Here is a 12,483-nt window from a genome sequence, read left to right on the forward strand (position 1 = left end):
AGAACTTCTTCATCATCGCATAATGAAACTCTGTGTATACCAAATACTCTCTAAATACTAACTCCCCATTTCCACCTTCCCTTAGCCCTGGTACCCACTGTTTTACTTTCTGTCTCTATGTATTTGACTATTCTAGGTACCTCATATAAGTGGAATCATACATTACTTGTCCCTTTGTGTCTGGTTTATTTCACTTAGTCTTCAACCATGTTGTAGCATGTATCCGAATTTCATTCCTTTTTAAGGCTGAATAGTATTCCATTGTATGTATATATCACATTTTGTTTTTCTATTCATTCATTAATAGACCCTGGGTTGTTTCTACCTTTTGGCTATTGTAAATAATGCTGCTATGAACATGAAATTGGTTTTAATTTGTGAACTCACTCATGTTCTTTGATTTTTTTTCCTTTTTGTTATTTCTGTTTTTTGTTTTATGGAGTGATATATGCTGTTATCTCCCTGTAAATATTAAAGTTTCTATGATGTTTTCTTCTGTTTTCTGTATGCCTCTGTTCCCTCAAGTTTCTTTTTCTGTTTATTTTCATTTTTAGCTTCCATTCAAGACTTTTGTGAAATGACTGGTGGTTCTTGTGTTTTGTTTTATGTTTAAGAGTAGAGAATTTTAAAAAATGGACAGCAGCTTTGTGGGGAGAAGGGGGCAGGTGGGGATCATCAAGTCTTTTTACTGGGGTACTCCAAATGCCAATACTTTGAGAAATTTTCACTGGAACCATTTTGTTTCTCCACAAATGAATCCTCCAGTTTCCTTTCTGGAGGAGAATGAGGTATAGGGGACAGCAGGGGCTGGGGGAGCAGTGATAGTGGAGCAGTGGTGATATGTTTAAGCCTTGCTGCAGGCTTTCTGGGTGTAGGAAGGGGACAAAGGGGCTGAGGATTCCTCTCTTACTTAATCCACTTGTTTTCAATACTAGCACCTCCAAGGGCTGAGCATCTCAAGGATTCTATGGCACAAAATGACTTACTTCTAGTTGATATTGCCCCTTGAGACGTGTTTAGGTTGTAACTTCACAGTCTGCTAAATCAGTAACTGCTCCTCTATCTGCTTTGTCTTCCAAAAATATGTTGAAATATTTTATACACTGTTGTCTCCTCTGTTATTCTCTTTGTCTTTGTTGGTTAATACCATTTTTATTGCTTTACTGACATTTTAATGGGGTTTTAGGAGGGAGAGGAAATGAATGACACACCATATTTAACTCAATAGAGTAAATAGTATTTATCATTTCATAAGTGATTTACAACATTACTTTTACCACTTGACAGGAAAAATTTCCACTCCGGACAATAAATAAAACTCAGATAAAATGGAAATAATAGATGATAATAAGTTTGTAGTAATAAAAGGAAAATGAATTTCAAAAAAGACACATGCAGGGTAATATACTATAGCATTTCCAGTGATGAATGTGTTTCTCAGTTCTCAGGAAAGTAGAAAAAAAGTTGAATATGAGCAATATAGCTCTGTTGATTAAAAAAATCATATACCTCATAAATACAAGTCGTATATAAAAGAATCATTTATTGTTTAATTTTGTAATTTATAGAGTTTGCTTAATCTCTTATTGCCTTTCTTTCAGCCATTTCCTTCTCTTTAGCATCTTCATTAGTGGCTGGTTAGTTACAGAAAGAGGCAAAGTCTACCAGGCAATTCTACCACTTGTTATTGGCTAAGCGGCTGGAGTTACCAGTTTAATGAGGGTTTAAGAATTATCTGAGGCTTAAATTATTGGTGCTGTCCCTATTACTATAGATTACTTACTGCTGAATAGAATTAAACTGGGCACTTACTGGAATATTATTTTGAGTTCTGAGTTTAAGGTGAATGGAGAAAACAAAATGAGCGCCTATTTAAAAACTGGACCTATTGGAGTTTTTTGTTTTGTTTTGATTTGTACTGTCTAGGAAAAGAAAAGGATCAGTGGAAATAACATTGTTCAAATACGTCCAGAGATACTTCATGTTGATCTTTCCCAGGGCTCTACTCTAGGCCTTTTTCTCCCATGGGCAGTAGACAGTATCCACCAACCTGCTTGGCCATCCTCTCCTTTACCCCACCATTTTTCCTCAAATATTTACCCATGAAACCTAACCAACAGGTTTAGCTACCTGCTCTCCAGACTAGATTTAAGCTCCAGCCCTAGTTTTCCAGCTGTCTCCTGATTATTTCTACTACTCCAATGTTCTTCAGGCAACTCAAGTTCATTGGATCTAAAAATTTAGGTCATTATATCCTCCCCAGCATTACTCACCCATTCTGTGCTCCTCTCCTGACTTCTTTTCTTTAATAATGGCAGTACCAATTTACCTTGTCACCTAAACTTAAACCTTAGAATCAGCTTCTCTTTCTTCAGCCTCTCCATCCTATTAGTCACCAAATTCTATGAATTCAACTTAAATGTTTTTCAAATTTATCTTCTCCTATTTCCTATGCTATTAGTTTAGGCTTTCATCAACTTCTGCCTGAACTATAAGCAATAGTTATGTTTCACTTAGACCAGTCTGTCTGTCTGTCTCCCTCTCTCTATTATATATTGATACATGTAATATATATTCATACACATATGTATATACATATATACACACATATATGAATGTGTATACACACATGTATATATACCTATATATTCTTACATAAACTAGACTATATGTTCCTTGATGTTAGGAAATGTGTTAGATGCTCAATAGATTTTAGTTGAAGAAATGAATAATGTTTATTTTAAAGATAGTGACCACCTGGTTTCTATTTCCATTCACAATAAAATAACAAAATTTATACCTCAATGTTTAGGTATTAGGAAGAGTGGGATACCTACTAGAGTGAGTTATTTATAACCCAGATAATTTTGTAAACTCTTCGTTGTAGTTCTTTTTTTCTCGTGAGGACAGATTTTCTTTTATTTCTCTAAGATGGTTTAGGAATTTCTTTGCTTGGATTTGTGATGCTTAGAACAACTGATCAAAAATAGTTTTTTTGCTAGATCAAAATAAATATCACCAGAGAAATGATGCATATTAAACTAGGAAGGAAATGCAGAGGACCTTTTTGGGCCTTATGACTTTCACTTGCATATTATATGATTTCTCTTTGAAACTTGAAATTTTAATTTTAGGTCCAACTCTAATTGTCAGTGTATAACCAGCATGGCCAAAGACGTTGATCTTATACTATTTATATGTCTATTCTTATTACAGATGAACTTAGTGTATGTCAAGATGTTAGCCAGAACCATAAGCTGCATTTCACAAAAAGGTACATTTCATGAAATCTAAAATCCCAGTGAAATGGTAGGGACAATGACATAGCAAGCTGTTAATTTTTCCCTTAAGAGTGCCAAAATGATGTTTTAGTCTTTTTTGAATACAAAGGTTGAACGTAGCTCATTGGTGCTCTTTGAACACAAGCAAGTCTTTCTCTGTCGGCAAAAAAGCTGTGATGCACAGCTTCTTGTAACAGATTTGTCAGGAATCTACCTTTCATCTTTCTCCCATGGTTGCTGAATCTACTCTCCAGTCTACATCCTACAGTATGTAGACAAGAGTACACCCATCCCACGCTTTTAACTCTCTCAGGGGGCATACATGATGCAAGGACAATTAACCTGTTCTATGTATGTATACCAGATTAGGTGTCAATTCAACACTCTACAATAAGCTATACTACTACAGAAATGGAATGGGCTATTTCCCTAAGTAGTGAGTCTTCCTTTACTGAAAGTGTTCATGCACATTTGTGTCTGATTTGTTCAGTGCCGTTGTTCGCAGTCTTGAACAGTGCTTGGTGCAGAGTAAATACACAATGTATACATATACATATCATGTATGAATGAATTAAGCACATAATGGAAGCACAACATGGCTGATGTTTCAGTTAGCTTTTGCTGCGTAATGGACCATCCCAAAAGGTAGTAGTTTAAAATAGTGATTCATTATTTATCATGATTCTGTGGGTTGGCTGAACATTCATTCTGAGGTGGTCTCATATTTCTGGGACATCAGCTCTGTGGCTGGGACGGCTAGGTCTTTCTCTCCATGTCTGTCATCTGGGGCCTCAGCATGCCAAGAGAGAGAGCGTGGAAGCTGTAATACTTCTGCTGGTTAGGCTTGGAACATTTCCAGCATATTCTATTGGACAAAAAAGTCACAAGGCCAGATCCAGAGATGGGGAAATTGACCCAACCTCTTGATGGGTGTTGTTGCAGAGTTTGTAGCCATTTTTAATCTACCACAGATGGCCAAGTTTAAAAAACCTTCTGTAGGGAATTCTTGTAATGGGAGGGAGATTGGTCAAGCTGATTTCCCAGAGTTCTTCCAACTCTGAGATTCCACCAGCCTGAATGGATATTTTTTAATGTTCTAAGAGAGAACAGTTATTAACCCATTGTAACTGGAAACTTTAAACTTCTACATCTGGTAAGATAATTTCAAAGATAATTCATTGAATAATTATTTTCTATTATTATGAACTAGAATTTATACTCTTCCTTTAACCATTTCAAAATACCTATAAGAATGTTCTTGTTAGTGAGAGTGGTATTTACATCTAGTTACCCTAATGTGTCACTAACACTACTTTTAATTCTGGTATAGCAGTAACATTCTCCTTTCCTTATGCTTTGTTGACCATTCTATGAACACTGGATAAGCTCTTTATTCTTATTCATCCATCAAATACTTAATTTTTTAGAAGTCACTGAGATAACAATATAAAATTCTTATTTTTCTCCTGTGTCAGAGGAGAGTGCTTATATTATTGCCTCAATATTTAATGCTATTTAATATTAAAATTATAAATCTACCACTTTTCTGTAATCATTCTTTTATGACAATTTTAATAAATTAAAGATATTTCTTTGTGACTATTTTAGTAATAGCAGATACAGAGATATACGAATGCAGAAATATCATATAAGCAACTTACAATTAATATGTTAAAACCCTGTGAAACTTTCCATTAAGGAGTTTCAGAACAATCACAGTAGGAAAAACAGTATGGGGAAGACTGAACTGCTGATGGCTCAATTGTGATTTAATAGAAGAGTTCATACCATAGAATTTTGCTAGTATATTTTTGCTAGTATATGGACTTAGTTGAAAAATCATGTATGTTTTTGATAATTTTTGACAAATATTTGACAAATACTTGAAACAGGACTGTTTTAGTTATTATTGAGGAATCTGTTTTGTTAAAAATTTTTACTTTGGCATTAACCTCCTGCCCCCAAATTCTACACTAACACTTCTCTCTTCCTACTCTTCCTAACCCTTCTAAAAACAAACAAACTCAAAGCAACTCACAACAATTTTCTAAAAATAAAGCCAGTTCATCTCTGTGGGACTGGTAAGTCAGGTCTTTTTTTTTTAATAGATTTAATTAATTAATTAATTAATTAATTTTTTGGCTGCATTGGGTCTTCCGTTGCTGTGTGTGGGCATTCTCTAGTTGTGGCCTGTGGGGGCTACTCTTCTTTGCAGTGCGAGGGCTTCTCATTGTGGTGGCTTCTCTTGTTATGGAGCACAGGCTCTAGGCATGCGGGCTTCAGTAGTTGTGGCACACGGGCTCCAGTAGTTGTGGCTGGCGGGCTCTAGAGTGCAGGCTCAGTAGCTGTGGTGCACAGGCTTAGCTGCTCCGCAGCATGTGGGATCTTCCTGGACCAGGGCTGGAGCCCGTGTCCCCTGCATTGGCAGGTGGATTCTTAACCACTGCACCACCAGGGAAGCCCCGATAAGTCAGGTCTTGAATGTATTGTTGATAACTAACCTGATCAGGTAACATTGCCAGGAAATCTTGTTCTACCTTTCCTTTAAAAAAAATAATAAAGTTTATTTATTAGTTTTACATTTACAGAAGAATTGAACATTAAAGAGAGTTCTTATACACTCCCATGCCCACCTCCCAATCGGTTTCCCCCATAACTAACATCTTGCATTGGTGTGATGAACCAATACTGATATATTACTAAAGTCCACAGTTTACATTACGGTTCACTCTTTGTGTTGTACAGTTCTGAGTTTTGCCAAATGTAAAATGTCATGTATCCATCATCACAGTGTCATACAGAATAGTTTCACTGCCCTAAAAATCTCCTGTGTTCCACCTCTGTGTCCCTCCTCCCTCCCCCCAACCCCTGCTTTTCCTTTTTAATACCCAAATTGAGCCTAGGGTAATATTAATTAGTTGGAGCTAAGAATTTGCTTAAATAACCCGTGATTCCCCATGGCAATCAACATTTCCTTTTTTTTAAAAAAATAAATTTATTTATTTTTGGCTGCATTGGATTTTTGTTGCTGCACATGGTCTTTCTGTAGGTGCGGCGAGCGGGGGATACTATTTGTTGCGGTGCGTGGGCTTCTCATTGTGGTGGCTTCTCTTATTGTGGTGCATGGGCTCTAGGCGTGCGGGCTTCAGTAGTTGTGGCATGCGGGCTCAGTAGTTGTGACTCGCGGGCTCTAGAGTGCAGGCTCAATAGTTGTGGCGCACGGGCTTAGTTGCTCATGAGGAATCTTCCTGGACCAGGGCTTGAACCCGTGTCCCCCGCATTGGCAGGCGGATTCTTAACCACTGCGCCACCAGGGAAGTCCCAATCAACATTTCTTAATCGTCAATTCAGACTAGCACTGTTCAATAGAAATAAAATATAAGCCATATATATTTAAAAATTTCTAGATAATGCATTAAAAAGAAACAAATGAAATTAATAATATATTACATTTATCCCAATATAGCCAAAATATTATCAATCCAACATGTAACCAATATAAAAATTGAGATATTTAAATTTTTTGTACTAACTCTCAAAATCTAGTGTGCATTTCAAACTTACAGCACATCTCATTTCAGATGACTCACATTTCAAGTGCTCAATAGCCAGGAGTAGCCAATGACTAAGGTATTGAACAGTGCAGGCCTAGACTGTGAGCAACTTGAAAGCAAGCTAACCTCCTCTCTCCAGGGCCTCCAGATTAGGCAGGAAGGGAATATTTTTGAAAGGTATATCAGAAAGATAAAAGGGATCTGTAAATCTCTGGATGCTGATACTTAAATGTTCTGCAATCACTTTCTTTAAACCCTCCAGTTCTGGAAAAAGTGGAATGGGGATTATGCTCATTCTGGCATACCAAAGAAATGAGTATGTATTTGGCTTCCTGACTCCCAGAAGGCCTGAATCATCCGAAATGTTGACTCATGAGCCTTAAGTGACTGAAATATAATGTGAATCAAATTTGCCCTCCAAGGCATCGTTCTCTTTCCACTTTCCTCTCTCCCCTTCCTCTTTGGGTGACTCATCCTTCTACCAAGTAAGAGTCCAGTAGCGGGCAGATCCCAAAACCCTCTTTGAAGAGGAGCAGACTTTCAAATGGTCTGCCCCAGTCCCTAGATCGTCCAGCCCAGCTGTTTTGCCTACGTCATCCAGGATCCGCAGTTTAGACTGGGACTGATCTTAAAACTGTCAAAAATATTATTTTTTCTTTTAAGGTGGTGATGGTAGTAGTGATAAGGTGGTTTGGGAATTTAAGTTTGAAAAAAGACAATCTTATTTCAAAATCTAAAATTTAACGTATACTTCAATCCTTAAGGCTACTCCACGGTCCCGTTATTTGGTACCTTTCTGCGCTCTGGGATTTTTCCTTTCTTGGGAGGAAAGTTTCCACTCCCAGTCCCCAAGATAACGCCTTTCCGGTGGCGCGCCAGGAGCGTCTCCGACCCTTCAGGGCAGGCAGGCAGCGGGCTCGCTTTCCCAGTACTCTAATTACACAGACTGACCTCCAGCTGCGGGCAAGGCCTAGACCCCCAGTTCGACCCTCTACTACCCTAGGCGGACTGTGGGGTTCCCAGCTCCAAACCCCGCCCATCGAACCCAGCCTGGCCGGTAAAAGAGAGGAAATGCGGTAACACCCACCCAGTTGCGTCTTTTTCCTTTCCCGTTGGGCCGGCTGGTTGCCCGTCAACTCTATCTCTTAGCCGATTGGCTCGCTTCCTCCCGCGTTAGTGCCTGCCTCTCCCTGGCAGGAGCGTGAGTCACGCCAAACTGGGCGGAGAGTCGGCTGGCCTCTCTCCTTCGCTCGTCTGGGCGGCGGCGGCGGCGGCAACTGGGGACGGGGCGGGTGGCGCATCACGGGCGCGGAGGCAGGAGGAGCAGTCTCATTGTTCCGGGAGCCGTCGCCACTGCAGGTCCCTCGGCTCGTTGGGCCCTGCCCCTCTCAGTCTTCCCCACCCCCCATAACTGCCCGCGGCTGTGAGGAGAAGCGTCTCCCGCGGAGGCAGCAGCTGCAGCATCATCTCTTCCCCGCCAGCAATGGAAGACATGGACCAGTCGCCAATGGTCTCCTCGTCCTCGGACAGCCCGCCCCGGCCTCAGCCCGCGTTCAAGTACCAGTTCGTGAAGGAGCCCGAGGACGAAGAGGAAGAGGAGGAGGAAGACGAGGACGAGGACGAGGACCTGGAGGAGCTGGAGGTGCTCGAGAGGAAGCCCGCCGCCGCGCTGTCGGCGGCCCCAGTGCCCGCCGCCGCCGCCACCCCGGCTGGCGCGCCCCTGCTGGACTTCGGCAATGACTTCGTGCCCCCGGCGCCCCGGGGGCCCCTGCCGGCAGCGCCCCTCGCCGCCCCGGAGCGGCAGCCGTCTTGGGACCCGAGCCCCGCGTCGTCGGCGGAGCCAGCGCCCTCCCTACCCTCCATTACCAAAACCTCGCCCTCCCAGCTCTCTGAGGACGATGAGCCTCCAGCCCGGCCTCCCCCTCCTCCCCCGGCCGACGTGAGCCCTCAGGCGGAGCCCGCGTGGATCCCGGCCGCCCCTGCCCCCGCCGCGCCCCCCTCCACGCCGGCCGCGCCCAAACGCAGGGGCTCCTCCGGCTCAGTGGGTGAGTGCCGCGCCCTTCGCCTCGCGCCGCCCCTCGCGCCCCTCCCTCTTTTGTGCGCAGCCCCCAAAGCCTGCGCCCAGCCTTCCTCTCCGCCCGTAGGGGGCTTTGTCTGCGGACAAGGCGCCCCCGCTGGTGGGAGCCGCGGGGAGCAGGGTGGGGCGGTCGAGGAAGCCCGGGCGTGTTCTTTATTGTCCGTCTGGGTGTCGGGGAACAAGTGCACCCCGCCCGCTCCCAGGTTCTTCTCTCAGGTCTCCATTCCACCGCGTCCGGGAAGTTAGGAACCCACCCCTTGCAGGAGCTGGGTGTGTATCGAGGAACTAGGGGTGCGGATTCATCGGGCTGGCTCGGTTCCGGGGTGAGGATGGAAGGCCTTGGTGGCCTAATCTTTTGTTTGCCCGTCTGGGTTGCTCCTGGGGAAAAGACGCAGTTTTGCTGTTGATCTTTGCCTGCATTCACCTCTGGCCCCCCTCCTCAACCCTCCCTCGGCTTGGGTGGCCCCATGCACTTCATCCCCCCCTCCCCCCTCTGGTCCAGTGGAGAACGTCCACTTTGACCCGACTGCAGTGAAGGGAGAGCGCCTCCAGTGGTGTGACTCGTGGAGAACTGGGGAGAGGAGTTCTGGCGAAGGCCTGCCACCGCCCAGCTTACCGGGTTGTGATGTGGCGTCTCCCCCCGCCTCCCGGCTTAACCGAGCCGGGGAAGTAGGACCTGGGCGTCGTGTTCCGAGGGGGCGCAGTGCTGCCAGGGCCTCTGCCGCAGGGTCAGGGGAATTGCTGTTAGGGTGGACAGGTTTAGCCTATTAAGCATCGTGATTGAATCGTAGAGAAAAAAGGAAAAGGCAAAATGGTTGACATTCCTAAAGAAGGGGAAACCTGTGGATTCCCTATCGGGAATAGGCCAGGTGAACTTGTGGCAGATTTGCCATGAGACTTAATGAAATGTTTTGAGACAGACGTTTTCGTTTATTGGTTAGAAATACACTTCGTAGAAGTAATGTTTTAGGTCTGCAGAGACAAATCTGCATAGTCTGTGAATAGTTTTCAAATCTTTTCATTCATGAGCATCTGGTTGTGTGTTGTTGTTATTATTAGTGACATTGTTTTATTACCCTTTTCATCTTGGGAAACTTTATTTTGGAAGAGAAAAAATCAAGTTCGTTAGAGATTGAGAATTCATCTTATTAGACACGTTAATTAGCTCAATAACAAATAGCTTGTTACTTTTGGGACAAAGTGTCCCACTAGTAGTAGGATTTTTATGTATAAAAGGGCAAGAACCAAGAATCAGGTAGTGTAACAGCCTGCTGACAAATTGTCATAGCCTTGTAGGATTTTAGAAATGGTTCTTTTTCTAGAAAAAGGAACTCAGTGGGAGATCACAGAAGAATTTTTTTTTTTCTTCAATTCACTCCTGCTCCACAGTGGGGAAAATAAGCCAATAGTGATGTTTCTGAGTAGCATTTTGATATTGACATACCCCCAAACATTACTCAAAACATTATTCACTACACTAAAGATATTAGAATCTGAGGAGTAACTCATATTTTCCTTTTTCTGGGTAAAAACACACATTTTAGAGAAACTGAGGTAGAAAAATATTAAATAATAAGAAATTTACAAATGATAAATTTAATGATTAAGAAAGGCATACTAATTTGTCATCTTGTATTCCTTCATGGAAACAAAGAAAAGAGTTCTGTTGTTTGAACCTTGGAGATTCAGGAGGTGACAGCATTCTCTTGGAATTTTGACTTTTGGAATACTAAGTTTGGAAGACAAAGGAGAAAGAATATTGCCTACTCAGCGACTCTATCTTTACATAGTTCCCTAATTCTGGATTGATGTTGCCTATTTGGAAAGTTTAGTTCCTTTAGTAAATACAGCAACATTATGATTTTGGGCACAGATAGTTAAGGCGTTTCACTGAGTCTAGGTTTCTTAACGAGTTCATTCATTCAACTGATTATTGATTACCTACAAAGAGGCACTATTCTAGGCTCTGAGCATATAGCAATAAGCAAGACACATGTGTTCCCCGTGGGGGGAGTACAGATAATATGCACATAATTAAGGAAGGCAGATTAGTGTTAAGTGTTATGAGGAAAATAAGCAGAATGGTGGTGTGGAAAATGACTGAGATGTGTGGGAGCCTTTTTAGGTAGGGTGGCACTGAGAGAGGCCTTTCTGAGGAGGGGAGATTTAAGCTGCAGGTGTAAAAAATTTCCAAGAAGCTCCTAGGAGGCAAAAGCCCTGAGGCAGTAATAAGCTTTGTATGTTTGAGAATCTAGTAAGAAGACTAGTGAGAAAAACTAGGGGGAGAGTGGTATAAGGTGAGCGTGGGGAGGTGGACTACACTTAGATCATTTGAGGTCTCTAACAGGCCATGGTAAAAAAATTTGCTTTTTAAAATATTGTTTATTTTAGAAATGTGCTCCTTAAATATTTATATTGGGATTTTGGAGCAGAAATGTAGTTTTGAAGACTTAGAGAAACTAAAAGGACTGATGTGAGTAAAGACAAAGAGCTGAGAAATGTGCAGAACATGGTTAGAAACATAGAGCAGTCTGACTGGAAGAGGATTTATGTTAGTGAATATGGTAGATCCCTGACAGTTGTGTATGTAACATTGTTGTCTACCCTATTTTTTGAGTAAACGCTGATTTCCCTTACTTGGTAAGTTGTAATTTTGCTGTTTGCTGTTGTGCTTGGAGCATCCCCATTGCAATGAAGTAACTGAAGTGAGACTGAAGCCTCTCCCCTGCTGACCATTTTTCATGGAGAAGCATTGGCTTCAGGTTAAAAAGGTGGTTGGTTAACCTAGGCTTTGAGGATATGCAAACATTCATAAAGGATGGCATTGAGCTGGTCTCTGGATGTGTTCTAAGCCAGTGTTAATTAAGATTGAAAATGTGTGGTAGATCTGGATTCTGAAGGGTGTTGAATGCCAAATTAAGGAATTAGGGTTTTATCATCCTGCTTTTATTCATGCTCTGCCATTCACAGTTGCCTTTGCTTTTGGCAATTTAAATAATGAAACAAAAAATATTTTTGTTGTTTCCCAAATATAAAGTTATTTCATTGTTTTTCATCCTTCTGAATTACTGCTTTAGACATTGGGAAGCCACTGAAAATTATTGAACTGAGGCATGGCATCATGAAAGCAGTGTTAGAAAAGTGAGTTGGTGACAATATTCAAGATAAGTTGGAAAGAAAAATAGGGGAACTATTTAGAAATCTTTCACAGTAGTTCTGAGAGAGGTGAGTAGAGCCCGAACTAGTTCATTAGTAGTTCATTCAGTGGAAATGGAATACAGGGAGGAATATAAGAAACTCTAGGAAGCATGCTTTTTTTGGCTCTGAATCTCTGTTTTTATAGTTAGGTTAATAAGACGTTTTATGAAAGCAAAGTTGATAGGACTTGGAGGCCATGGATATAAATACAAAGAAAAGAATGTTGATGCTTATTAAATCAATTTCAGAGATTGTCCAAAGTTGTTTTTGCAGTGGAAGCTTGTATAGAATTGAATATTGCTCATAAGTATAGGTTATGGCTTAAGGATTAAAAATTATTAGTCTTTTACAAAGTCATTTATTATATGATTAT

At 41.7% G+C, this 12,483-nt stretch overlaps 1 protein-coding gene across 2 annotated transcripts in view; it reads left to right on the forward strand.

The window, feature by feature from the left end:
- The first annotated feature begins 7,860 nt into the window (after window positions 1–7,860).
- The window catches only part of RTN4 (reticulon 4), a 66,665-nt gene continuing 62,042 nt past the window's right edge, over window positions 7,861–12,483 (forward strand). For both annotated transcript variants that reach the window (XM_079941577.1, XM_079941579.1), the window contains exon 1: window positions 7,861–8,880. In XM_079941577.1, coding sequence (XP_079797703.1) covers window positions 8,319–8,880 — 562 coding nt within the window. In that variant the 5' untranslated portion in view covers window positions 7,861–8,318. The remainder of the gene's footprint in view (window positions 8,881–12,483) is intronic.

The sequence above is a fragment of the Stenella coeruleoalba genome, assembly GCF_951394435.1.
Source record: "Stenella coeruleoalba genome assembly, chromosome: 13".
Lineage (NCBI taxonomy): Eukaryota > Metazoa > Chordata > Mammalia > Artiodactyla > Delphinidae > Stenella > Stenella coeruleoalba.